This window comes from Aedes aegypti, chromosome 1 (genome assembly GCF_002204515.2).
Source record: "Aedes aegypti strain LVP_AGWG chromosome 1, AaegL5.0 Primary Assembly, whole genome shotgun sequence".
Lineage (NCBI taxonomy): Eukaryota > Metazoa > Arthropoda > Insecta > Diptera > Culicidae > Aedes > Aedes aegypti.
The window spans coordinates 129044880-129070615 of record NC_035107.1 but is presented as its reverse complement, the minus strand read 5'-3'; the positions used below and the strand labels follow the sequence as shown (position 1 = coordinate 129070615).

At 39.9% G+C, this 25736-nt stretch overlaps 2 protein-coding genes across 2 annotated transcripts; one reads left to right on the top strand and one right to left on the bottom strand.

Moving 5' to 3' along the window:
• The first annotated feature begins 32 nt into the window (after window positions 1-32).
• Window positions 33-1853, top strand: LOC5576896 (60S ribosomal export protein NMD3). The gene is made up of 2 exons (XM_001662946.2): window positions 33-218; window positions 287-1853. Exons 1-2 carry the CDS (start codon window positions 154-156, stop codon window positions 1752-1754), a joined length of 1533 nt encoding a protein of 510 aa, XP_001662996.1. The 5' UTR covers window positions 33-153; the 3' UTR covers window positions 1755-1853.
• Window positions 1854-2381: 528 nt separating this feature from the next.
• On the bottom strand, window positions 2382-25736 carry LOC5576897 (PHD finger protein 14). The gene is made up of 6 exons (XM_001662947.2): window positions 25342-25736; window positions 13091-16062; window positions 12931-13032; window positions 9567-9910; window positions 9390-9498; window positions 2382-2597 (listed from the first exon to the last, which is right to left on the bottom strand). Exons 2-6 carry the CDS (start codon window positions 16031-16033, stop codon window positions 2580-2582), a joined length of 3516 nt encoding a protein of 1171 aa, XP_001662997.2. The 5' UTR covers window positions 16034-16062; window positions 25342-25736; the 3' UTR covers window positions 2382-2579.

Here is a 25736-nt window from a genome sequence, read left to right as displayed (position 1 = left end):
GTCATCGTGACAGATGTTGTGTTTCCAGTCCTCGAGCTGCAAAGTTTTGCTCTTTTTGTGTTTACGTGCTACTCGTGTGGAGCGAATTGCTCCCATATCTCGCGTAAATTTGCTTGGATTTTCTGTCGATTGCCAAGTAAAAACGTTTCCATCATGGAATACATGAACGCCAGCGATGGCTCTTCTGTGGCTTCCAGTAGTTCAACGAAAAATAAAATGTAAGCTGCAATTAAAAGGAAAGTGGAAATTTTGTTTCGCCATAACCTCATTTTCCGTTCTGTTTCAGCCTCTGCTGTGAATGCGGTACTCCTATCGAGCCAAATCCGTCCAATATGTGCGTAGCTTGCCTGCGGACTCATGTGGACATCACCGCAAACATTCCGAAACAGGCAGTGGTATTTTTCTGCAGAAATTGCGAACGCTATCTGAATCCCCCAAGCGAATGGGTCCAATGCAGTTTGGAATCGAAGGAACTGTTGTCGGTTTGCCTGAAGCGTTTGAAGGGATTGAAGGAAGTCAAGCTGGTCGATGCTGGCTTCGTTTGGACAGAGCCTCATTCCAAGAGGATAAAGGTAAAGCTGACAGTTCACGGAGAAGTTATGGATGGAGTGGTGCTGCAGCAGGTCTTCGTAGTGGAATTCACTGTCAACAATCAAATGTGCGATGATTGCCACCGGACGGAAGCTAAAGACTTTTGGCGGTGTTTGGTACAAGTTCGTCAAAAATCCATCAACAAAAAGACGTTGTTCTATCTGGAACAAATGATCCTTAAGCACAAAGCTCACGAAAACACACTGGGTATCAAACCATCACCTTCCGGAGGATTGGATTTTTACTACGCTACCGATGCCCATGCCAGGAAAATGGTCGATTTTGTACAAGCAGTGCTTCCGGTAAAAGTGACCAACTCGAAGAAACTGATTTCGCATGATATTCACAGCAACTCTTACAATTACAAATATTCGTATGCGTTGGACGTTGTCCCGATTTCGAAAGGAAGTCTTGTGTGCTTGAACAAAAAGCTGCAGCAACAACTTGGACATATTTCTCCAATCTGTTTGGTAACTAAAGTGGCCAATGCAGTCCACCTGATGGATCCACGAACGGCTCAGTTGGCAGAGGTTCAAAACATGGCCTTTTGGAAGAACCCGTTTGAGGCAATTTGTAATCCCAAGCAGATGATTGAGTTCATCGTGATGGACATTGAAATCGTTCGTGACAATGAGAAGAAAAATTTCCCTGGACAGGGCCCGGTATCATTCCGTCACGTACTGGCCGATGTTTGGGTAGTGAAGGCTTCTGAGCTGGGCATCAATGAGAATACTATTCACACTCGTTCCCACTTGGGACACTTGTTGAAGCCTGGCGATTCGGTTATGGGCTACGACTTGCAGGATGCCAACATCAACAATGCTGATTTTGAAAAGCTGAAGCAGGATTCCGTTCCGGATCTGTTGTTGATTAAGAAGTACTACGATAAGTCTGCCAGGAAACAGACAAGAAACTGGAAGCTGAAACATCTTACTGAAGATGTGGCTTTGGATACGGACATCGAAAATGATTACAATGAGTTCCTGGAAGACTTGGAGGAAGATCCTGATTTGCGACAGAATGTTAACATTTTCAAGGACAATTCTAAGATTATTCCGGTGGATGTGAACGATATGCCGGATCCATCGGTACCACGAATCACACTGGAGGAAATGTTGGATGACTTAGTCTTGGACGATGTTGAAATGACGGAAGCGCAGTAGCAAAACCATTGCTATGAAAAAATTACTCTTTACTGTTGGAAAATATGTCTTGTAATTTCATTGAATATATAGAAATACAAAGGAAAACGAGCCATACGATTTGAGAGCCTGATTTGAAGTAGCAGTATGTCACATGAATGTCCCATCTTACAGTCACCCCACAGTTATGGATAGCACACAGATATGGATCATAGTTGGCTTAAACAGAGAATGTCTCATCAAATTAAAAAATCAAATCACAATGCAATTACGCAGAGCACATTTTTTCTACGTGAACCACAAATCTGTACAGCATTGCAATCAATCATAACATCTCCTAGCGTATTTTATTCGTCCGTATGAAATAAAATATTATCCGTATTCATAGAATCGTTGATTCATAACTGTGAGCATTGAAACCCGTACTGCAGTTATGAATCAACGATAAGACGATTCCGAAAGAAACGCCGAAACGTATACTTCACTAACACATCATTCAAAACAACTATTTTGGCATTGCCAGGCAAGAAATTTTGTTTTGTACTAAGTCACCATGATTTATAACCATATTTTATTCTAAAAAATGACCCTTGGCTGATCCATAACTGTGGGGTGACTGTACTACGGCGGTACAAAGAAAAACAGCTCTTAGTTTCTACAGATTCAGAATTGGGTTGCCTTATTTATTTCATAGTTCATTTAATACAAGATATCTCATATAGAAAATACTTCATTCGACTGGGTTCATGCTGTTGTGGAAATTCGTTCAGCATAGCAGTTTTTTTGCCTGTACATTTGATATCACTCTTCATCACACCGGCAACGACACTCATTTGGATTCGTTGTTCAGTTATTTTCAGTATCCTGAAAGGAAAAGAAAGATATGTTAGGCGCAAGTAGCTAATAACTCAATGTACTAATATGCAGGGATTGAATCCTGAGAAAATTGAGAGAATCTCTCACGTATCGCTCTCTGTAACTATCATAACATGCTGCACATTATGAGAGACTGTTTATCGTATACTGCTACAAGTTTGATCAGATTGGGGGGATAGTAGTGCATGATAAAACCCCTCTAAACATGCTCCAAGCCTAAGGGACACTGTTGTTATTGAAAGTTCGTGGATTGTTTATCGTGCCAGTAAAGAAAAACACCTATCCCCAACGGTAAACAAGCGAGAAAAATGGATTTTATCGTCGCTCTCTCGTTGGGGCTCTCGCTCGCTGCTTCCATTTATCAGACTTGTTACACCTTGCGATACAATGACGATCGTGGACCGCAACAGATGGGATGTTTTTCTTTGCTTGCTTTGATCGTGCTTCATTCTCAGATGAGAGCGAATTCTGCAACGCCTGCTATATGTATGACGGAAATAAAGGGATTACGCAGGGCTGGTAGCGAGGCACTGGTGGTTTTCGCCCTGTTTTCAACAAAGTAACCTTTACATTATACTTTTTTCTATTTATGGAGGGATTATTAGTGTATGTTTAAGAAAAACAATTAGGCGGTATCCACAAATTACGTAACGCTCTAGGGGGAGGGGGGAGTAGGCTCAAGCGTTACGGCTCATACAAATCATACAAAAAAACGTTACGGAGGGGTTACCAATTTGAGCGTTACGTAATAAATGGACGCTGCCTTATTGAACTTTAACACTTCACTTTTGCAAAACAAAAATTAAATACTTTAAATCACTAGTAAGGGCATGCAAATGCCTTTTTTTATCTCTATTAACGAGATTTTTAGCCCTGGGCTAGTTCAGTTTTACTTCCCTTCCGAAGGAAGTTGTCACTGAAATTTTTAGTGACTATCTCGGGGATGGGATTCGATCCCAGGTCCTCGGCGTGAGAGGCGTGTGTTCTAACCACTACACCAGGTCCGTCCCCATGCAAATGCCTTTAAACTCTAATATGTTGCTAATCTTGACAGATAGGTCTATTTCGTTGAAATTTAGCGTGACATAATTTGTGTACCATCCCTAGTGTCTATGCACAATAATCGCTAACAGGTAACGCGAAAAATATTTGTATGGCGAAATGCATCTAACGAATTATTTCTCAATATTGGGAACTATTTTCGAAAAAAAATATTTGGTACCGGTTGTGCGTAATGATGATAGATCACGCCTACCAAATATTTTTCCGATTAAATCTTCCATTAACAAAATATTTGAAGTTAGAACCTTTCCCCAAACAAAATAAAATGAGAAAACTCTTGCTGATCAACTGTGGACAAGAGCAGAGCAGGTAGTCCATTGGATCCCTCTCAGGTCAGTGAACTTGGACAGTATACGCGGCATACTACACCACTTCTTCTTCCACACGATTGGCGTCACACTATGGGCCCATTCACAAATTTCATAACGCTGAAGGGGGTGGGTGGGTGTCTTACAAGTGTTACAGCTCATACAAAATTTGTAAATTATTCATACAAAAAGCGGTACTAGGGGGTGGGTGGGTGTCAAAAATGACGATTTTTGGCGTTATGAAATTTGTGAATAAAACCTATGCCACCTACAACCAGGAAAGGATCTACCCTGACTCAGCTGCGGATACAACTGGAGGATGTAACGGCCTCTTTTGATGACATTAGGTCCTTTATCCAAGGGTTCAATAATCAGACTACAGTTTCTGAAATTGAAGTCCGCTTAGAGAGAGTCGACAGTGTGTGAGAAAGGTTCAGTAAAGCTTTGGTTGAACTGAATTCGCATGAAGATTTTGAGGATGAGGAGAATCATTACGATCGACTACGAAGAGACATCAGCGAACGTTATTATGAGGATAAATCCTTTCTTAAGGACAAGGCAAAGGAACTGCATGAACCGATTGATTTGGAACAGTCCGTTCGTGAGCCATCAATGTTGGGTGTTCTCGATCATGTTCGGCTACCTTTGAGTTTCAGAGACTTATTTGCTTCATTGATTCACTGGAGAACCGACTTGCCAGAGGTAGAGAAGTTTCATTACCTGAAGGGGTGTCTTCACGGCGAGCCCAAAAGTCTGATCGATTTTTTGAAGATTACCAAAGTCAATTATCAGATCGCTTGGGACACTTTGTGCAAGCAAAGAAAATTAACACTCAAAGCAACCTTACCCCACCGGGAGGGTCCATAATAGACATTCGGACAACAGTTTTCTAAATGCATTTTTCGCTGAAAAATTCGAATGATTTTGTATGTTTCATAGGCGTACTATGAAGTAAAAACATTGAACTTGTTGTTAGACTCCACAAAACGTATATGCGTCTGAGATATCATTGCGGAAAAGCGTCGAGAATGAATTTCAGCTAAGGGGTCTATTACTAGCAATGAAACCCTACGTCAGATTCATGCACGAGTATCTGCAATTGGGATACATTCGATAGGTCGGAAATAACGAAAAGGAATCCGTAAAACGGCGTTATCTATCCCATCACCCAGTGGTCAAGGAAGCCAGTATCACTACTAAGATTAGGGTTGTTTTCGACGCTTCCTACAAAACGTCATCCGGAGTATCCTTAAACGATGCGCTTCTGGTGGGGCCAGTAGTGCAGAAAGATTGCAGTAATGCAGAAAGAGACGTCTAGAAAATGTTTCGACAGATCCTTATTGCGACAGAAGATCGACCTTTCCAGTCGATACTCTACTGGTTTTCTTCAAAATGAAAAAGCTGTATGAATTGAACACCGTAAGAAATGGAACCAAACCCGCACCCTTTTTGGCGACCCGTACTTTTCAACAGTTGGCAGTCGATGAAGAAACACTAATTTTCCGCTCGCAGCAAAAGCAATACGTGAAGTGGTCCTGCAATATTCCCGCGGTATTGGATACTCTACCCACAGAGAACCTGGTTATTCAGGATACATCCGGAGTTGATTTAGACCCCGATCAATCCGTTAAAACTGAAGGACTGACTTGGATGCCCATTACCGATACGCTTCGATACCAATTTGAAATTTCTCCCTTGAAAACGGACGTCCCTCTCACGAAACGGAAAATACTATCACTAATAGTTAGCCTTTTCGATCCTCTTGTCCTAATTGGTGCCACGACGGTATCAGCCAAGATCTTTATGCAACAGCTGTGGACTAAACATGTTAACTAGCGTTTTGATAGCGGCGCAGCCGAAAGTTAACGGATTGAAAGAATTTTGTGCCACAAAAATGACATATTCTTCCATGTTCTATTGCTTCAAAATAATTTCCCAGAGAATTCCAGCCTGGAATTTCCAGGTAGAAAATAAAATAAAAATTCCAGATTTTCCAGTTTTTTCAGGTAGTGGACCAAGTCAAGGAAATTTCCATTACGAAAGATCCTGGACCGACCCTCACTGTAGCCGTCGCTGAAAAAACGTGATCGAAATTGTTTTGACCTTGAAAACATGATTTTAGTACTATAGTGTCTTCGGGAAAGTTTTTCCATAAAATAATCGCTATTTTATGAAAGTTTCAATTTGGTGATTAATCCACCTAAAAGTGAGAACGAAATTTTATTTTTCGTATTTATGAATTTAAAAATATACTTTATTCGGGAAAGTTGAAGGTAATATAATAAGAAACAACTTTGCTGCACTTATGCATATTTTTTGATTTTCATGTACATTTGTGGATTTTTTTGTGGAACGCCCCTAAAAATCACTTTTTTCATCATAACTTGGTTGAATGATTTTGTACAATTTTCAATTGTTCTAGTGTTATTTGTTACTTGCAATAACGCATAACTTTCTCCAAAAGAGCATATTTTTATCTCTCATACTTTTCGAGTTATTGAAGGTTTTATATAAAATTTTGCACCTTTTTGACACTAAAAATCATTGAGTCGCGCACATTTCCGCAGTCTGAAACATGCTCATCCAATGGTTTGAAACTAATACTATGAAATGCAGAGAAAGCCGCTTTTAGTCTGCTTTAGCCTGACGGTCAAAAGAAAGTCTGAAAAAATGTTTACTTACATGCAGATATAATTTACACTTATCCACTACACCCTATATTGGCTTAACTTGAATATCTGGCATCACTGTATCGAATTTTATGCAATCAAATCAACTATGACATCAATCAACAACAGATCGGAATAATCTGTTCAGACAGGTTTACCACAGACAAACAGACTAAATATCATACACTATTTTCATCGTTCACTTTTCTAACGTTAGTTCCATATATGAAGTAGGTGGTCAATTAGGGATTCCGGCTCCGACTACTTTTGCTGAATACCGATTCAACGGTACACTCAAAAAAATCCAAACGTCATTGCTACGAGAAAAATCACGTAGATCATTCCAAATTCATTTTGCCTTCATTTCACCTGACTAAGATAAAGATCACTAAGCCATTCATAACCATCAAATAGTGAATCGGTAATTGTTACTGAGGTTACCTATCGCACTTACGGGAAATTCACGTAGGTGCCTAAGTTCATTTTGACATCTGCATATTGTACGTACATTCGGTGTTGAGCGCAAATCCTAAGATGGCGCCCGCTTGATTTTTGCAGAACTTCAGAAGCTGCTGAACTTTAAACCCTGTGTTAGATTAATTTTAAGGTAAATATGCTTTGAATACCGAAGAATCCCTGCATTAGTACATATTTTACACCTGATTTATAACCTCTATTAATTATAGCACGCGAAGGCTGCAACAAAACAGAACATACTCACAACATTTGAGAAACAAGATTCACAATGCTCAGATTGAATATAAAAATATCACAATCTTTTAGATTTGTTTACATTATCCAATTAGGAATTAGTTTTCTTCCAAAGCCTATTAGATATAAGGTTGGTCTATATTCTAGTTATTTTAATGCAAAACCATCTAGGTCCTATTGAAACGCTTCGTAAAGGCTACCGGGAAATGCACGTAGCTCTTACTTGTAGCGCCGGTGGAATGGACGAAGTTCAAAAGTTCATGCGTTCATTCTGGGCTACCTATGATTAACGTAAGAGCTACGTGAAAAGTGCGATGGAAAAAAACCACGTATGTTTTCACGTAACAATGACGTTTGGATTATTTTGAGTGTACTACATCGATCAGTATCGGTGGGGTTTATGGACAAAAGGTCGAAAGACAAAACATCGAAAGGACAAAAGGTCGAAAATGATTTGCTTGGTGGTACATTTTTCCTTCTTTGAAAAAAGATTTTCGACCTTTTGTCCCTTCTTTTTTGTTCTTCGACCTTTTGTCCTTTTGACCTTTTGTCTTTCGACCTTCTGTCCTTTCGGCCTTTTGTCTTTCGACCTTTTGTCATAGATTCATCGGTAGTACTAGTAAAATACCGATAATGAAATTTTTTCCCACTAAACCAATAAAAAATGTTATAGTTTTCGTTTGTTCATAAGAAATCCCTATATTTTAGTTTTATTCACAATTAGAACATTTATGCATTTTACAATAAATAGTTGATAATTTGTGGAGAATGAAAAAAAAATACATTTGTTGATATATTTTGGGATATTAGTAATAGTTATCGGAAATATTTACCCTCGTGTCATGTGATTTGCCATCACCAGAACCGCTTGATTGATGATACGATTGGCGAAGGTTATTTATCAGCATCATACAAAATAAAACAGTGGAAACGCAAAACTTTCTCTAAAAAAGCATATTTTTATCTCTCATACTTTTCGAGTTGTTGAAGGTTTTATATAAAATTTCGCACCTTTTTGACACTAAAAATCATTAGGTTGCGCACATTTCCGCAGTCTGAAACATGCTCATTCAGACTGCGGAAATGTGCGCAACCTAATTATTTTTAGTGTCCAAAAGGTGCGAAATTTAATATAAAACCTTCAATAACTCGAAAAGTATGAGAGATAAAAATATGCTTTTTAGAGAAAGTTTTGCGTTTTTGCAAGTAACAAATAACACTAGAACAATTGAAAATTGTACAAAATCATTCAACCACAGACAAACAGACGTCACACTCTCATCATTGTCTATCGACCACCTTTTAAACGGTCGATTCAAAAATATGGTAGGTGGCCAATCCGCCACCCGCAGCGCTCGCATCGTTTTTGTTCGCGTTTGACGTTTGCACACTACCGCCATCTGTTGGCCCGTCGGCCAAACACAATAATTTTAGCATTGAGCGCACATGTCCTCGTGACTATGATTTTGATCGAGCTTTGTTCTAAGTGTTACGTCTGTTTGTCTGTGATTCAACCAAGTTATGATGAAAAAAGTGATTTTTAGGGGTGTTCCACAAAAAACTCCACAAATGTACATGAAAATCAAAAAATATGCATACGGTGTCTTCAGCGAAGTTGTTTCTTATAATATTACCTACAACTTTCCCGAATAAAGTTTATTTTTAAATTCATAAATACGAAAAATAAAATTTCGTTCTCACTTTTAGGTGGATTAATCACCAAATTGAAACTTTCATAAAATAGCGATTATTTTATGGAAAAACTTTCCCGAAGACACTATAGTACTAAAATCATGTTTTCAAGGTCAAAACAATTTCGATCACGTTTTTTCAGCGACGGCTACAGTGTGCGACCGGATATCGAACCCAGTCACCTTCAGCATGGCTTTGCTTTGTAGCCGCGCACTCGGTTAAAGAAGGCCAGTTTGTGGCTATGCTAGTTTGGATTTGTTAGTAGGGCTGGGGGCTATTAAAAAACTGAAATTGTGTTCACTATGAGCTCAGAAAAAAACCTTTACAATACAACTTACCGTGGGATCACAATCCGCACAATGCCACGAATAGCCACGACGTTTTGGAGATTTCTTGACCGGAGGATCCAAACAGCCAAAGTGATAGTTTTTGTGACACTCATCACACCTAAAAATAAACACAATATCTTATCGCATCTTGTACCTTCCATTAACGCAATTGAGAAGAGATCATACTGTACGAGATTGTTGTTAGTTCCGGGCTGATGACAGACATCGCACATGGATTCGCCGCCTGCGGTCGAAGAGTTATTTCCGGAGGATGAGTTTAGCGATGCATTCAGTCGATTTGGTCTCATAACGCTGAGACGCCTGCCTCGACCGCGACCAGAAACCGGTGGTGGTGGTGGTGGTTTTGTGCTCACATTAGGTGCTGACACCGAAGCAGCTACTGGTGCAGGTGTTGGAGATTTGGCCGGAGAGGGTAGCGTAGTAGCAGACGTACTTTGCCTAGCGGATTCTGATTTCGCTTGTGTTTTGCTGCCAGGCAGAATGGCTGGCGAACTGATTGGAGTGCTTGTCTAGAATTCGAATGGAATATGATTAATACTCTTAGGATAAGCATATGTAGGGTAAGATATCCAAATTTCGACCCATTGGTAGAACAATTCTTATTTAAACTGCGAACGGATTTATTTAAACATGTATAAATTAGTATGTTTCAATATTGAAACACATGAATTATTATTTATTTGGCTTTACATCAATTATCTTGATAAAAGCTCGCCAGTAATACTTTGCCAATTCACTCGGTTCATGGCCGCTTCTCTCCATCCTCGATTGCGACCCATGCTCTCCATGTCCTGTTGCACCTGGTCAGTCCACCTAGCTCACTGCGCCCCACGTCTTCTTGTTCCGACCGGGTTCGTAGCGAACACCATCTTTACAGGGTTGTTGTCCGGCATTCTTGCAACATGCCCTGCCCAGCGTATCCTTCCAGCTTTAGCTACCTTCACGATACTGGATTCGCCGTAGAGCTGAGCGAGCTCGTGGTTCATCCTTCGCCGCCACACGCCGTTCTCCTGCACGCCGCCGAAGATCGTCCTTAGCACTCGGCGTTCGAAAACCCCAAGAACTTGCAATTCCTCCTCGAGCATAGTCCACGTCTCATGCCCATAGAGAACTACCGGTCTTGTGAGCGTTTTGTACATCGTACATTTGGTGCGGGGTGAATCTTTCTTGACCGCAGTTTCTTCTGGAGCCCATAGTAGGCACGACTTCCACTGATGATGCGCCTTCGTATTTCTCGACTAACGTTGTTGTCAGCCGTCATCAAGGATCCGAGGTAGACGAACTCGTCCACCACCTCGAAGGTATCCCCGTCTATCGTGACACTGTTTCCTAGACGGGCCCTGTCGCGATCAGTTCCGTCGCCCTGTCGTAGTCCCCACCGAGATTCGGTGGGCTTCCCGGGAAAGCTGTTCTCGTCCATGATCTTCCATAGCTCTACACGGTCAATACTGTCGTATGCCGCCTTGAAATCGATGAACAAATGGTGCGTAGAGACCTCTGGTACTCACGGCATTTCTGGAGGATTTGCTGCACGGACAAGATCTGCGGCCGTTGATAAAACCAGCTTGATAACTTCCCACAAACTCATTTGCTATTTATGATAGACGACGGAAGATAATCTGGGATAGCACTTTGTAGGCGGCATTCAGGATAGTGATCGCACGACAGTTTTCACATTCCAGTTAGTCACCTTCTTGTAGATGGGGAATATGACCCCTTGCTCCCACTCCTTCGGCAGTTGTTCCGTCTCCCAGATTCTGACAATCAGCCGGTGCAGACAGGCGGCCAAATTCTCCGGGCCCATTTCGATGAGTTCAGCACCAATACCATCCTTGCCAGCGGCCTTGTTGTTCTTGAGCTGTTGGATGGCATCCTTAACTTCCCCCATCGGAGCTGGTTGGTTTCCACTGTCCGATGTGCTGACGTAGCCATCGCTTTCGTTGTCCTGACCTTCTGTGCCTGTGTTATCTGCGCCATTCAGGTGTTCATCGTAGTGATGCTTCCACCTTTCGATCACCACGCGTCCATCCGTCAAGATGCTCCCATCCTTATCCCGGCACATCTCAGCTCGCGGCACGAAGCCTTTGCGGGATGTGTTGAGCTTCTCATAGAACTTCCGCGTTTCTTGAGAACGATACAGCAACAACATCTCTTGACATTCCACCTCTTCCAGGCGGCGCTTTTTGTCCCGGAAAAGGCAGGTTTGCTGTTTTCGCTTCAGTCTGTATCGCTCCACGTTTTGTCGCGTACCATGCTGCAGCATTGCAGCCCGCGCCAATCGTTTCTTGAGCTCCGTTCCACATATCCGACAATGCTTTCGGCAGCGTCGTTAATGGCTGCTTTGACTGTCCTCCAGCAGACCTTAAGAGGGACCCTATCGGGCTCGCCCTCATCCGGCAACGCTGCCTCAAGATGCTGCGCGTACGTTGGCGACATACATTGTTGATGACGGATAGTTTTGGGCGTAGTTTCACCAGGTAGTGGTCGGAGTCAATGTTAGCGCCTCGATAGGTTTTGACGTCAGTTATGTCGGAGTGCCGTACATCGATCAAAACTTGGTCGATTTGCGATTCTGTCTGCTGAGGTGATGTTCAGGTGTACCAATACGGGAGGCTGTGCTGGAACTAGATGCTACCAATGGCCATATTCTTGGAGGCGGTAAAATCTATCAGTCGTAGGCCGTTCTCGTTAGTCAGGCGGTGGGCGCTGAACTTTCCAATCGTCGGTCTGAACTCCTCCTCCTGGCCAACCTGAGCGTCCAAATCTCCTATGATGATCTTTACGTCGTGGCTTGGGCAGCGGTCGTACTCGCGTTTGAGCTGCGCGTAAAATGCGTCCTTGTCAACATCAGTGCTTCCGGAGTGTGGGCTATGCACGTTGATGATGCTGAAGTTGAAGAACCGGCCTTTGAGCCTCAACTTGCACATTCTTTCGTTGATCGACCACCACCCGTTTATTATGTTTTTTTTTTTAATTAGAACGAATGGGTCGAAAATTGAAAGAAAGGGTCAAAACAACAAAGATGCTGCTTTTTATCCTTTCAATTTAATATATAACTACCAGCCGTTTCAATAAGGTTCAACATTGATGCAAGGGGCCCAGATAGCCGTAGCGGTAAACGCGCAGCTATTCAGCAAGACCAAGCTGAGGGTCGTGGGTTCGAATCCCACCGGTCGAGGATCTTTTCGGGTTGGAAATTTTCTCGACTTCCCATGGCATAAAGTATCTTCGTACCTGCCACACGATATACGCATGCAAAAATGGTCATTGGCATAGTAAGCTCTCAGTTAATAACTGTGGAAGTGCTCATAAGAACACTAAGCTGAGAAGCAGGCTCTGTCCCAGTGGGGACGTAACGCCAGAAAGAAGAAGAAGATTGATGCAAAAATGAGGTTTATTACATGATACCTTGTAGATTTTTAATATAATTTACGTCATAATATTGGTCGTGCGATTTCAATTTTTTTTAAACTATTAATCGCTTCTATGGGTCGAAATAAAATGCGTTCACCCCTAGTAATTAACTTACCGCTACAGTTTCGCTTTTGGAGCTGGGCCTTGGCGGCTCTATGCTGTCATTTGGAACGTAAAATATTGTATGCGTATTGGAACCGTCCAGTACAGATTTGATCTGCAAATGAAAATGAGTTCATAATACATTGACACCATAAGAACACAGCAGCACAAACCTTGATTTTGATGCGCGGTCTATTGTCGTCCTGCGGAACAGAGCATGCAACAAGTGGGACGTTGCTGCCGCCGCTTCCACCGGCATCGTTGGGATTTTCTATATCGTGGTTCTTCCGCTTCCGTTTGCGTTTGTGCTCTTTTGTGGGGGATCCGTCTTCGTGTGGCGACCGGTTTCGATGTTTTTCCTTTTTTCGTTTGCTGTGTTTGTGTGAGTGATTGTGGAAAGGAGCCCCGGTAAGGTCGTCGGAGGCAGCAGGTATTAGAGGTATTGGGACTAAAGGGCCAAGCTGTTCAACTGTTTTTGGTTGAATGGTTTCGGTAGATGACGTCGATATGGTTGTAGTGGATTCTGTTGCAGTGAGAAGCATTTCTTGGGAAGATGATCCCGATGCAAGAGGATCTTGTTCCTCTATTGATGATTTTGATGCTGACGCAATACTTTCTTTGGATTCTATCAAAGGCGTCGGAGGCTTCGGCTTTTCCTTCTTTTTATCCTTTTTGTTAAACTCTTTTGTTTTGGATTCAATAGATGACAATTGTTGAGGTTCGTCCTTGGGAACTGTAACTGACTCTGGAACAGTAACTTCAGCTGGAAGCGGAGGGGTGTTCTTTTTTACTGGTTCATCTTTTACTTGTTCTTTGATGGGAGGTTTGACTTCTTCATTTGAATCGACGAGCTTTTTCTTTCGACCACGTTTTACAGAGCCTTTTTCTGGTATTTCAATCGAAGATTCACCTGCGACTAATTTATCAGCTAAGTCCAAATCTATTTTTGGAATTTCGAGAACAACCTCTTTAGTTTCGATGCCATTAAGTGAAGTTGAAGCCTTGGAGGGGCTATTTTCAGCCGTGCTAAATCCACCGCTTTTGCGAGGTCGCTTCGGAGTAGTTTCCGGGGATCTGTCAAATTCCGGAGATGGCATATCGTACGGAACGATAATTCCATCTTTACTGTACCGCGTCCGTGATTTCCTTGGGGCCTTCGGGAGAATAACATTCTCCGGTCCAGAATCATCAGATTTATCACATTCGGAGCACTGCCAACCGTAGAGTTTCGACTTTTTCGGATGTCTCGTTAGCGGAGGATTCAAACAACCAAGATGATAATACAGATGACATGTATCGCATTTCGCTAGCAGATGTTGATCAGAGCATCGCTTACAAATGCCACATTCGTTCAATAACTCTTCGCTGTTTTGTTTGCACTGTGTACTGAGGATGCGCCCAGTGTCGTCTCGTTTTCCCGGTGCGATGAGATTTTGCAATGGGAATCCAACTCCCATTTTTAGTGCCGCAGCCGTGGGGACAGTAATGGTTCTCGCTGGCGGTGTTGAGCTGGGCGTATTTATAATCACGTTTGGATTTTGCATGGGCGGAACTGACGGAGGTTTGCCTATTTGCTCAATAGGAATTAGCGCCTTATTAGGACAGAGAGCATGAATATCATCGTACAGTTTTTTAATTGCATCTTTCAAGTCGTCATTTTGGTTCAATGCTGCCTGGTTTACCTTCATTGCACAATCGTACTTATCCCGCAGCCGTTGTTGCTCCTCAAGTAGCTTTTGGTTAGTTGAAACTTGTTCTTGCAAATTTTGTTTGATGTCCTTGAGCCGAACTGTTCGATCTAAGTAGTATCCGATAAACTCCACACTAAATGCTGGCGGAATGTGCCATTTTTTACGAACATCGGCCAGGGCAGTCATTTGAGCTTCCTGGAATTCCATCGCTGTGGTGTCGATTCCCATAAGCTCAGCTTTCAATAGAAGCTTTTTGCAAGCTGTCGCACTAGTGGTTAGCAGACGAGGCATTTTTTGTGTAGGAACCCAAGGTGGATTTTTAGTTTCTTTATGGATTACATATTTTTTCCTATGTTTAGCCAGTTTGCGTTCTATTCGTACTTGTTCTGGGGAGGGTTTCTCCATTTTTTTGGCTTCTTGTTCCAACTTTCTGTTATAAGCTTTCAATCTGATAGCATTATAGTTCCGCTTTCTATGCTTGATCAAAGTTTTATCTGAATGAATCTTACAATGTGCATAAAACGGGTCTGCTTGATCTGCTTCTTCTGAATGGGCTTCCGATAGTAATCCAGCGTATTGAGCGCAGGTTACATGGAAATAGGTCTTACACATTCCAGCATCACAACCGATGCAAACTCCTGTCCTAGCAAATTTGGTATCATCGCAAAGACTACACGTCTTTGCACCCCATTTGTTGTAGGGCATTTCGAAGAGTGTGACAGAGGATAATTGATCAACTTCTCCAAAAGCGACCCCTGGAACATAGAGGGCACAAACCAGATGAACCCATTTACCAACATCTGTTTCTTTGAAAATTCCTCCCTTGTTTGGACATAGCTCACAATCCGGATCTGCAATTCCTGCTTTGCATGCTTCGCAAAACCACGGTTCCGTAGAACAAGACGAGATTGTGCTACTGACGCTGGTACTTTCACTTACTCCATAACATCCTTCATGGACCGTCACACCGCATCCATCGCATTCCACAATTTCGTTTTGATCGTCACTGCGATCTCCCAAGCAAGCACAGCAAATCGGTATGGTCAAGAGTTTTAATGTGGCCTTGTCAATTCCCTTCAAGCTTTTCTTCATAGCATCTTCCAAACTGACAGCTCTTTCTGTGACGATTCCCGGTTTTGGCAATTCGACCACTTTAGATCCGCTTCCAGTTGTTCCACTATCGGTTCCATCTTCATCTTCTCCATCGTCACTGGCATCTTCATCATCATCATCCCCGTCGTCATCGTCATCATCATCATCGTCACCGTCGTCATCGCCATCGTCTTCATCCTTGCTGTTTGCCGAAAAGTCATCGCTATCGTCATCGTGATCTTCGATTCTAAAATCGGAATCCGAAGAACTTTCTCCCAGATCGAAATCCAACAACGTTTGTGTTGTCAAATCATTTCCTGATTTTCGTTTCATTTTTTTTTTTTCAAATCGGTAGTTCAACCCTACAATATAAGATTATTTATTAATATTTACTAGAGATTTTAATTACAGTCATTTGCTTCGAACAATATCGAATGAAATTCATATTAGTGTTTGAAACAATAACCGAAATTCAGGATCAAATTGGCTGACTTTTGGAATTGGAATCGCAGTGTTTGAAGATAGCAGGGCTAAAGATGGTGTGCTCCGAAAGAAAGAAAGTAGTATTTCGAGGTCCATAAAAAAGCGAAACCATGTGCCTCTGAAGCAATTTATCCTATAGGCAAATATAATGCGCCACCATCATAGAGGTCGCTGGGGAAGAAGGCAAGAAATGTCACCGAAAATGTTTGTTTACGTCCAAAACTCAATTTTTCAACCCAGAAATTTGGTCATAATCAATTAATTATTGAACTGTTTTACCATTGGCATAAGGGGCTGTCCATTAACCACGTGGGCAGTTTTTAAGGATTCCACACAACCCCCCTTCCGCATCGTGGTCATTTGTTCATACACAAATTTTAAAATTTGTATGAACCGTGGCCATTGGCCTCAACTGAAATTTTTTAATATATCAGTATTTTATATTATCAATATGTAATTTGGCTTCGTCAAGCTATATGGCACATGAGCTCAGCTAGTTAATGGTTTAAAAATGAAATCCTTCAGTATCGTTATATCAGTATCTTTTGTAATGATTTTTAAACCAATATGCCCTTTGATTAGCACCAAAACAGAAGTATTCATTACTCTCATTAATACATTACCGTACTCAGAATTGTCACATTCAATCCGGTTAGTCAAACGATAGAAAACCTATGTTGCGCAAATTTTCGCAAGATGAGTCTATGATTTACCAAAACTTGATTGAAAAATCTTCAATTTAAAACTAGTGTCATATCTGTGCGAGTGTGTGCTCATATTTGAAAACTAAATTGGGTCCTAAAATGTTTAATGAAATCTTGTTTTTATTTAATGACACGAAAGAGCATGTTACTGCAACTATTTTAGCAATTTTTTCTGCTCAAATAACGGCTACATCATATTTAAACTTTAATTTAAAAATTGGGTCCATAAATCAACCTTGACACTTTTGCTCATGTTTGACGTTCGCTTAATCGACAAAAACACCACAGGGCTTTTAGTTTTAACACTGGGGTTGTTCCTATCTCAGGGTGTCGACTCAATTTTGAAAATAAAATTCCCTGACTTTCCCTGACCTTCCAGTCATTTTCCAGAAAAGTTCCAGACCACTGAGTTTGGTAATTTGAACCGAAATAAGTACGATTTTTACAAGAAGATACATATTCGTTATGTTATAGGTCGTATGAATAAACTGATCAAAGGCTTTTACTTTATTGAGATATATGTGACCAAGTGACAATCATGAACGTTTATTCAAGTTGATATGATAAAACTGAACAATTGAGAATCTATTTACTTTTCAAACTTGAAGATCCGTATGAACAAAGATGTTCTCGGCTAGTGAACTACCTCAGAACTAATTTAAAATTTTAGGCATGAACGAAAATTTTGTACTCCTTCCTGATTATAACTTTTTTATACAAGAGGCAACACTATTACGATCATCCACCATACTTTTTTTTAGTGGAAGAAAGCTATCCAAAAATTTGGCTATTTCTTTTTCCAGGCAAAATTCCAGCCATTGCCATAGAACTTTCATGGAGAATTGCTTCAAGGAATTCCACATAGATTGCTCAGAAATTCTTCTTGAAATTCCTAAGATATTTTTCCAGATATTCCTTCAATACTTCTCAATGAACTCTTGAAAGATTTCCTGCAAAAGCTCCTCATCTCCAAGATTCTCTAAAAATTGTTAAAGAATTTCTTTCAGTCTTAAATATTTCTAAAAATAGCATTTAGATTTCCTAGAACTATTTCAGGAATGCTTATAAACATATTTTTCAGGATAACATAAATCTTTTCCAAATTGTTTTCACTTTTTTTTTCTTAGAATATCTTTGATAATTCTTCACGTTGATTCGTTACAGGATTTTTTTTAGTTAATATTTTAGGATTTCGATATGAATTACCCCTAGCTTTTCTCCCCTGAAAAACTATCTAAATATTCTTCACGGAATGCATTCAGGGCTTGAACAATGCGCTAATTAGAAGGTTTCTAATGATTCTCTTGTATTTTTCGTACCTTCAGCAATGCTCCGAGGAACTCTTCTAAGAATTCATCTATGAGTATCTCTAAGTAATATCACAAATTGTCTATAGCAGGGTTGGGAAAAAATCTGAAATTCACTCTACAGTAGCCAAACAAAGCCAATCACAGTCAGCGAAGCCAGTCAAACTCACGTCCATCGCTGCTGTAGGCAAAAAGCCTTGAAAATTGCAAAAAAAAAACCGTTGCTAAGGGCGACCCAAAATAACTGTAGAAAAATGTTCTATTTTCCGCTGCATTTCCCGCATTTAGAGCCTTCAATGACACTAACGTTTTAGAAAATTCATGCTTCCAACATAGACTACTTGATGAGATTCACGTGTTTGAACTACTATACTGGGAAGAGCCACGTGATTTTCGCGAAATTTAAGCCTACTACTATTACCATTCCCAGCACTGGTCAATAGATTATCAAGATTATTTCAAATTCCTGAAATTTCTGCTTTTCAATGATTTTCTGGATTACTAAAAATAATCGAGGAACTTTGAGAATCATCCTCAGAATTTCTGGAGAATTTTCTGGGTCTTGATTCCTTAGTCGAGTGGTTAGAGTGCACGGCTACAAAGCAAAGCTATGCTGAAGGTGTATTGATTTAGCATGATCAATTACTTTGCAGACAATAAACTCGTTTGATGTTGAAGTATTGCTATTTTTTCCCTGACCTCAAGTGATATTCCCTGATTTTCCCTGACTTTCCAGGTCAAAAATAAATTCCCTGACATTCCCTGACTTTCCAGGTTTTTCCAGGTAGTCGACACCCTGTATCTGACATTTTGGAAGGGACACGGAAAGCAAAATACACCCAAAATCTAAAAATATGCTTTTTGGACTTAAACAAAAGAAAAAAAAAAATAAATTGAGTAAACATGTGTTTTTAGCCTAAACTTAAGCGTTTGGCATTGAAATTGGGACAGGCCTTAGGACCCTATTGAATTTCATTTGATTTTCTCCATATATTTTACAAAGGAGCAAAATATACAATTACGTCGGTCGTTTTTAAAAATGCTTTCAAAATTTCAATTTTTATTCAATCCTTATGTAACCTTGAGAAAAGACTATTCAATTATCGTATAAAAGTACAAAAATATTTTGGGAATTAATAGGTCAAGTTAGTTTGCTCTCGCATCACTGTGCAACGTGCTGTTATCGGCGGAAAACATTCAACGACTTCATGTGTATATTATCATCAGAGACCGATGACTATAGAAATTGGACGTGGAGATAGATCGATCACACTCAAATCATCTTTCTGCAACTTGGTGCGTAAATTACTATTTCTACCCGTGTTTATAGAAAATGGATAAATATGTATATTTGTATTTGGATTCCTCCAGAAAATCGTAAAAAGCGTATAAAAACATTTTACGGTTTTCGTTGCATTTGTTAATGTAATTTCATTGATCGCGGTATCCTGTCAGTGCACACTCAAGGAAAAACAATCATTCTTAAAGAAAATCTAGTTTTGAAACAACAAAAATTTGCAAATTACTAAATCAGAGGCGCGTCCACATTTGAAACCATGGGTATGACAAACGTTAGCAATTTTTTGTGTGCAGTGAAGCTAGGAAAAACATTAACCCTGGGCTGGAAGTTGAAAGTTATTATATTTGAGGGGCCCAAACATAAAGCGGTATAAGTGACATTTCGGTCATTTTGATTTGAGTTGAGGAAATTCTTCTGTTTGCAAGCATTCTAACGAAATTTTCATTGACTTTTCCGTACAACTTAAAAATAGCAATTCTTGGAAGACTGGTTTATTTTATTAGCAGACATTTCTCTAATAACCTGGATTTTGAAACAGAAATGTAATTACCCAAAAAAATATTGCTGGAATCATCTGAATTCCTCCAATTCTTCCAGAATTTTTTCAAGATAGTCATAGCTGGACAGAAACTCTTTAGAAATTTGTGAAATAATCGGAACAATTATTGAAAAAAATGTTGTAGTATAACCTGGTGTAAAGACTTAAATGAACTTTTGCAGATTTCATGGGATTTTTTTGAGAAACTTTTTTAAGAAATGCTTGGTAAAACTGTATGAGTAATACTTGGATGAAATACTGGAAAAAATAGATTTGTTCAAAGAACCCTTCAAGGAATTTTGAATTTCAGGAAGGAAACATGTATGATTTCTTGAAGGAATCCACAAGAACAGGTGGAGAAAATCTTGCAGGATTTCTTGAACACTAACACTGCACAATTCGGTTGAAGGATTAGTAAAAGAAATTCTAGGATATTTTTGAAAAAAAAAAAAAATAGGAAATTACTGGTGGTAGTAATGTTTGGAATTCGGTGGAATACGCTAAAGTTTTGTAGTAGCTTACAAGCAGCTCAAACTGTAAATTTTAATTCACATTAGTTTCTCATAAATTTAACAAATTTTGTTCTTACTTACAAAGCTAGTTTCTCCTTAACACCTCTTGCAATGAGTGATTCTGACCAATCGCCTTCCTAGATCTCGACTTGTTCATAACGCTAGCCTAAACATGTGGTATTAAATTTAATTCTCCATCTGCAATCTAATTGATTATTTACTCACTGTGTAGAACTAAGTCCGATAGTAAATCTAGGTTTGAGAACGTACGATAACGGTTGTGTTGTCTTCCAATGTAACCTAGCTATAAGTAATCATATAATTTCAATATTGATTTCAAATGCACTCAATTTAAATTTACCTGTTCAAAACTTGGTAAACACTAGGCACAGATCACAACCTATTATTTATTCGCAATTAGAATAATTCTCTTCTTCAAATGTTCACACTACTGAGTTGAATTTCATTTTTGTTTTGATTCTCTTTCCTGTAATCCTACTCTATCCACTAAGTCATCCCAACGACCTCGTATCGCTATGGACGGATAATTGAGCCAAACCGTGCGGCCAGCACAAGTAGCTTCGGAGTTCTTTAGAATTTCCTGGAGCAAATTCTTGGGAATTTTTTCTAAGCATCCTTTGAAAAATCACTGAAAGAATTTTTGGGAGAAATGGTAGATAAATCTCTAGAAAAACTTCTGAAGAGAACCCTGCGGAAGACCTTGAACATTGTTTGAATAAAATAACTATGATAATTCCTGAAGCTTTTCCTCGAAAAATCTGAGACGAAATTCTTGAAGAGCCTGTTGAACCCGATATAGTCTCTGAAAACGATATAGTCGATGCAAGCAAAATAAGGAAAAAAAGAGACTTTAGATACCGTTTTGGTTGAAATATTTACTTTAAAGACCTTCCGTTAGAAGTAGAGTCTTCTTACCTTTACTATCAATCTAATTTTCTCATTTATTTCTAGACAACCAATGTATAAACAGCAAAAATTCTATGAATTTGAGTAGTTTTTTTCTTTGCACCAAAGAGACCCGGCTATTCGCAAAAGTTTTCAGGGGAAACTGAAGATGCTTGAAAAATGCTCCAAAAAATATTTCGCTGGAATTTCTTGAAAAAAATCTTTTGCAAAATCGTCACAATCTGCTCTAAATATTTTTATGAATGATGCCACAAAATATTAATAGGAATTTGATCAAATATTTTTTTAGGAACTAACTAAGAATTATTTCCAGAAATTTCTAAGAATTTTGCAGAAATTCTAAAAAAACAAAGAACTTCTAAACAGTGTGCTGTAGGAGTTCTATAGGAATTGTTCTGAGAGATGAGATTTAGCATTGCTTTGATAGATCATATCAAGAGAGATCGCACTTTCAGAAATCGCTAGCTCCATTACATGTCCTACCTGTCCTATCCACTTCCCGCGCCACTGTAACTGAATCATTTAAAAACTACCGGGTACCCGTTGGTTTGACCACATTTAATCTGAACACTTTTTACTTTGTACCCCGCTAATTTGCGCATCGTTCAGTTTAAAAATTGTTCAAACGTCATTTAGCTCATGGAACGGAGTAAAGTAAAATGGAACGCTGTGGAACAGACCGTGATATCAAAACAAAACAGTGAAAGAGGTAACCAGAAACACGGTTCTAGGGTGACTAGATGTTCAAATTAAAAATGAACCCCGATGGTTTGCATGAGGTAAAGTTTAAATTAGCGGGGGTGAGCGGTACGAAAAAATTAAAAGAAAACTGAAGAGTTATTCTAGCCTAACTATTGCTTTCTTGAAGGCATTAAATCTTCGCTCTTGTTTGATTTCTATGGGCATTCCATTCCCCAGTACACTTTTGCCACCCGATGTTGAGTGCCTAGGCACAATAAGATTCTGTGTTTTTCGGACGTCCGTATTGTATGTGCTGCATGAGATAACTGGGCAACGAATTCTCAAATGCCTGCTTCATGAAATTTCGAACGGTAGCTGTTGAATCACGACGTCGAAGGTTGTGCGTTAAACGAAGACACGATTTGAAGCAACGATGCAGCTGTTCACGAAGAGTCGCTGAAAGCCCGGGATAGTACACCACATCACCAGAGTTTATATACACAGAGTTGCGCGAAGAGACTTCTTTGAATGCCTCCTCTTCTTCGTCTTCGAAAACAGCCCCTATCTATTTTGCTGGGCTGCTCGATAGGTAGACGGTTTGACAGTTCGATAGGTAGATTTGGTTTCACTCTTCGCGCAACTCTTCATTCATAGACTCTGCACATCACCATTGCCCATTGCACGGTGACGTCATCAGAAAATCGCTCTCTTTCTCTCCTTTGGGAAATCTGAAAACAACGGTACCAGTACCTGTCAAAGTTGACATGGTTAATTCATTGTCCATGTGTAGTCCGAAGTTTGTGACATGATTGCACAGCGGGATCACTGAAGATGATATCCTGTTGTGGTATTACGGAGCCGTTTTTACTGAAAAGTATCGTTTGTGTTTTCTTCGGATTCTGCGACAGGCCGTTTCGTGCCACCCATTCCGATATTGAAGCAAGATCTTCATTAATAGTTCACACATTAGTGTGATGTTTTAGGTAGATAAATAACCTAATTTCTGAAAGAGCTCGTCCATAAATGACGTAGCATTTTAGGGGGAGGGGGATCCACGGATTTGTAACGATGTGGAAGGAGGGGGGAAAGGTCAGACGATAGTTGCACCGTTTTTCACCCACGGAGATTAAATCAAATTTTGATCTATTATCACGGATTGAACGCAGCCTTAAGGAACCGACAATTTAGATGTTTCAAATTAACAATCTGTTTTGGACCCAAGATACTTCTGCAGCTGTAAGAAACTGTTATTGTTATTTTATTAAACATACGGTATCCTGTCAGTTATAAAACTATTAATTGAGACTAGGAAAACAAAACTGTGTTTGTGATAAAACCGAATCTTCTGTTACCTTTGAAAGGAATACTTTCAAGAACTACATACTTGCAATACATCCTGCACTCAGGTCAAATGCAATGCAACCGGTCGTTCACCGTACCGTTCCATTTAACTCAATTGAGACAAAGTGTATTAGTACATGGATTTTGCTTTTGAAACAACTTTTCCCTGGAAACGCGGATGAAACCTACATTGCATAATTTCTAATATAACAATGGATTACCTGCTTTGCTCATGCCCACAGTTGATCAGCAGGAGTTTACTCATTTTATTTTGTATGGGGAAAAGCATCTAACTGCAAATATCTCGTAAATTAAAGCTTTAATCGAAAAAATATTTGGTAGGCGTGATAGCCATCATCATCACGCACAATCGGTACCAAATATTTTTTCGAAAATAGTTCCCAACTTAGAGAAATAATTCGTTAGATGCTTTTCGCCATACAAATATTTTTCGCGTTACCTTTTAGCGATTTTTCGTGCATAAACACTAGCGCAAGTGCGTTACGGTGTGGCGAGTAGCGAATCGGGGCATGCATGTAGCCCATTATTGCTTTAAGACACCAATGTTCCCAACATGCTATTGTTTAAGATTTTTTAAAGTACTCTCATCTAAACATAATCACCTCTATTCCTAGTTTACGTTCGTAAAAGGTTTACGTATTCTCTAATAAATTATTGAACTATTAGCCAACAATACCCTGTTGGAATACATTTTGTCAGGTCAAGGAAAACCGACGATTTCCATAAACTAAAATATTGTAGGGTTTCAATGCTAGTAATGGACCCCTTAGTAGTAGCTGAAATTCATTCTCGACGCTTTTCCGCAATGATATCTCAGACGCATATACGTTTTGTTGAGTCTAACAACAAGTTCAATGTTTTTATTTCATAGTACGTTATTAGTATAGCTTCCTTGACCTGAGATATAGTTTGTAAACTGACAGGGTATCGTAACGTCAATAAATTACAATTACAAGTTATTCTTAAGCCGTTGGTCATATTAAGGGAGCCGGTTGCAGTTCAAGTACAAGCACCATCTGAAAAGCTACAAAATACAAGCGTGGTATTACTTGCACGGGTCATTTAAGGATGACGTCGAGTACAAATATGCAGCTTTATAGCAAGACCTGGTAGGTTTTGAGCTGGTTTTGATTATGGGTTGAGGCAGTTGAGGACTGTTTCTGGTTGGAATTTTTATCCTGAACATGCAGAGTACAATTTTGGGACTAAAATACCCTTATGCAATAATAATGAAGAAAGTAGTACGCATATAAAACATACCAAATCATTCGATTTTTCCAGCGAATATGCATTTGGAAAACTGTTGTCCGAATGCGTTATGGACCCTCCCGGGTCCATAATAGGAATGTGGACAAATTTGACATTTCCCATTATGGACCTTCCATTTGATTCCCATGTTATCCGGCTCGCTGCCGACGTGCCTATTATGGACCCATCTGGAAATGCGTATTATGGACCCTCTTGTGTGGTTTCGTTTACAAAACTGTTCAAATATCTGTATTTATGCGTCTCAAACCAAATATTTTGCCTGAAACTGATGACTAACCTTTCCTTTCCTTTAAACCTTTCCTTGACCTGATCAAAAGTTTTTAACTAACAGGCTTACGTTGAATGAATGAATAAATTACAAATTACAAATTACTAATAATGCAATCGAAGTTCCCCCGGTGATTTTTTATAGGAATAAGGTTGCTTTGAGGGTTAATTTTATGTTTTTTCTGTAGGGGGTACATAATACGCAAAGGGCCCATGACCGGTATCGACTCCCATGACCTAGTTATAACCAAATTGATCCCGATTTGCGATTACCCATCATCCAACACTCACCAACAAAATATCACTCCAATCAGCGGCCAAAGTTTGCAAACAAAAACTGGCTAATCCTAACCTCAAATCTGCCCACCAGTTATGCCGTCTCACTCGCACCCGCACAGACCGCCTTCACAACACCTCTTGATCCACTTTGCAGCAGACTCGGCCGGAGAATGTCTTCGACTTGACGTCTAGGAAAACGATGTTTTCACCCTTGAATAGAACGAACTTCTGCACCTAAGATCACGGAACGGCTTCCATCCAATCTAATGCACTATTTAACACTATTTTAAGTAGCTTGAAAGCGGGTTTTCTCAGAAAATAAGCAATTTTTGCAACACGAACAACAGCGCTTGACGAAAAATTTTTCTTTCCAATGACGACTGCTGCTGTCAAAGCGATTTGTGTGT

Excerpts from the sequence above, each read along its gene's own strand:
- LOC5576896 (XM_001662946.2), top strand. The coding sequence starts at position 154 with ATGGAATACATGAACGCCAGCGATGGCTCTTCTGTGGCTTCCAGTAGT. Across the intron at positions 219-286 it reads AGTTCAACGAAAAATAAAAT|CCTCTGCTGTGAATGCGGTA; the intron begins GTAAGCTGCAAT and ends GTTCTGTTTCAG.
- LOC5576897 (XM_001662947.2), bottom strand. The coding sequence starts at position 16,033 with ATGAAACGAAAATCAGGAAATGATTTGACAACACAAACGTTGTTGGAT. Across the intron at positions 9,911-12,930 it reads CCAAAAGCGAAACTGTAGCG|ACAAGCACTCCAATCAGTTC; the intron begins GTAAGTTAATTA and ends TTCGAATTCTAG. Across the intron at positions 9,499-9,566 it reads ACTAACAACAATCTCGTACA|GTGTGATGAGTGTCACAAAA; the intron begins GTATGATCTCTT and ends GTTTATTTTTAG.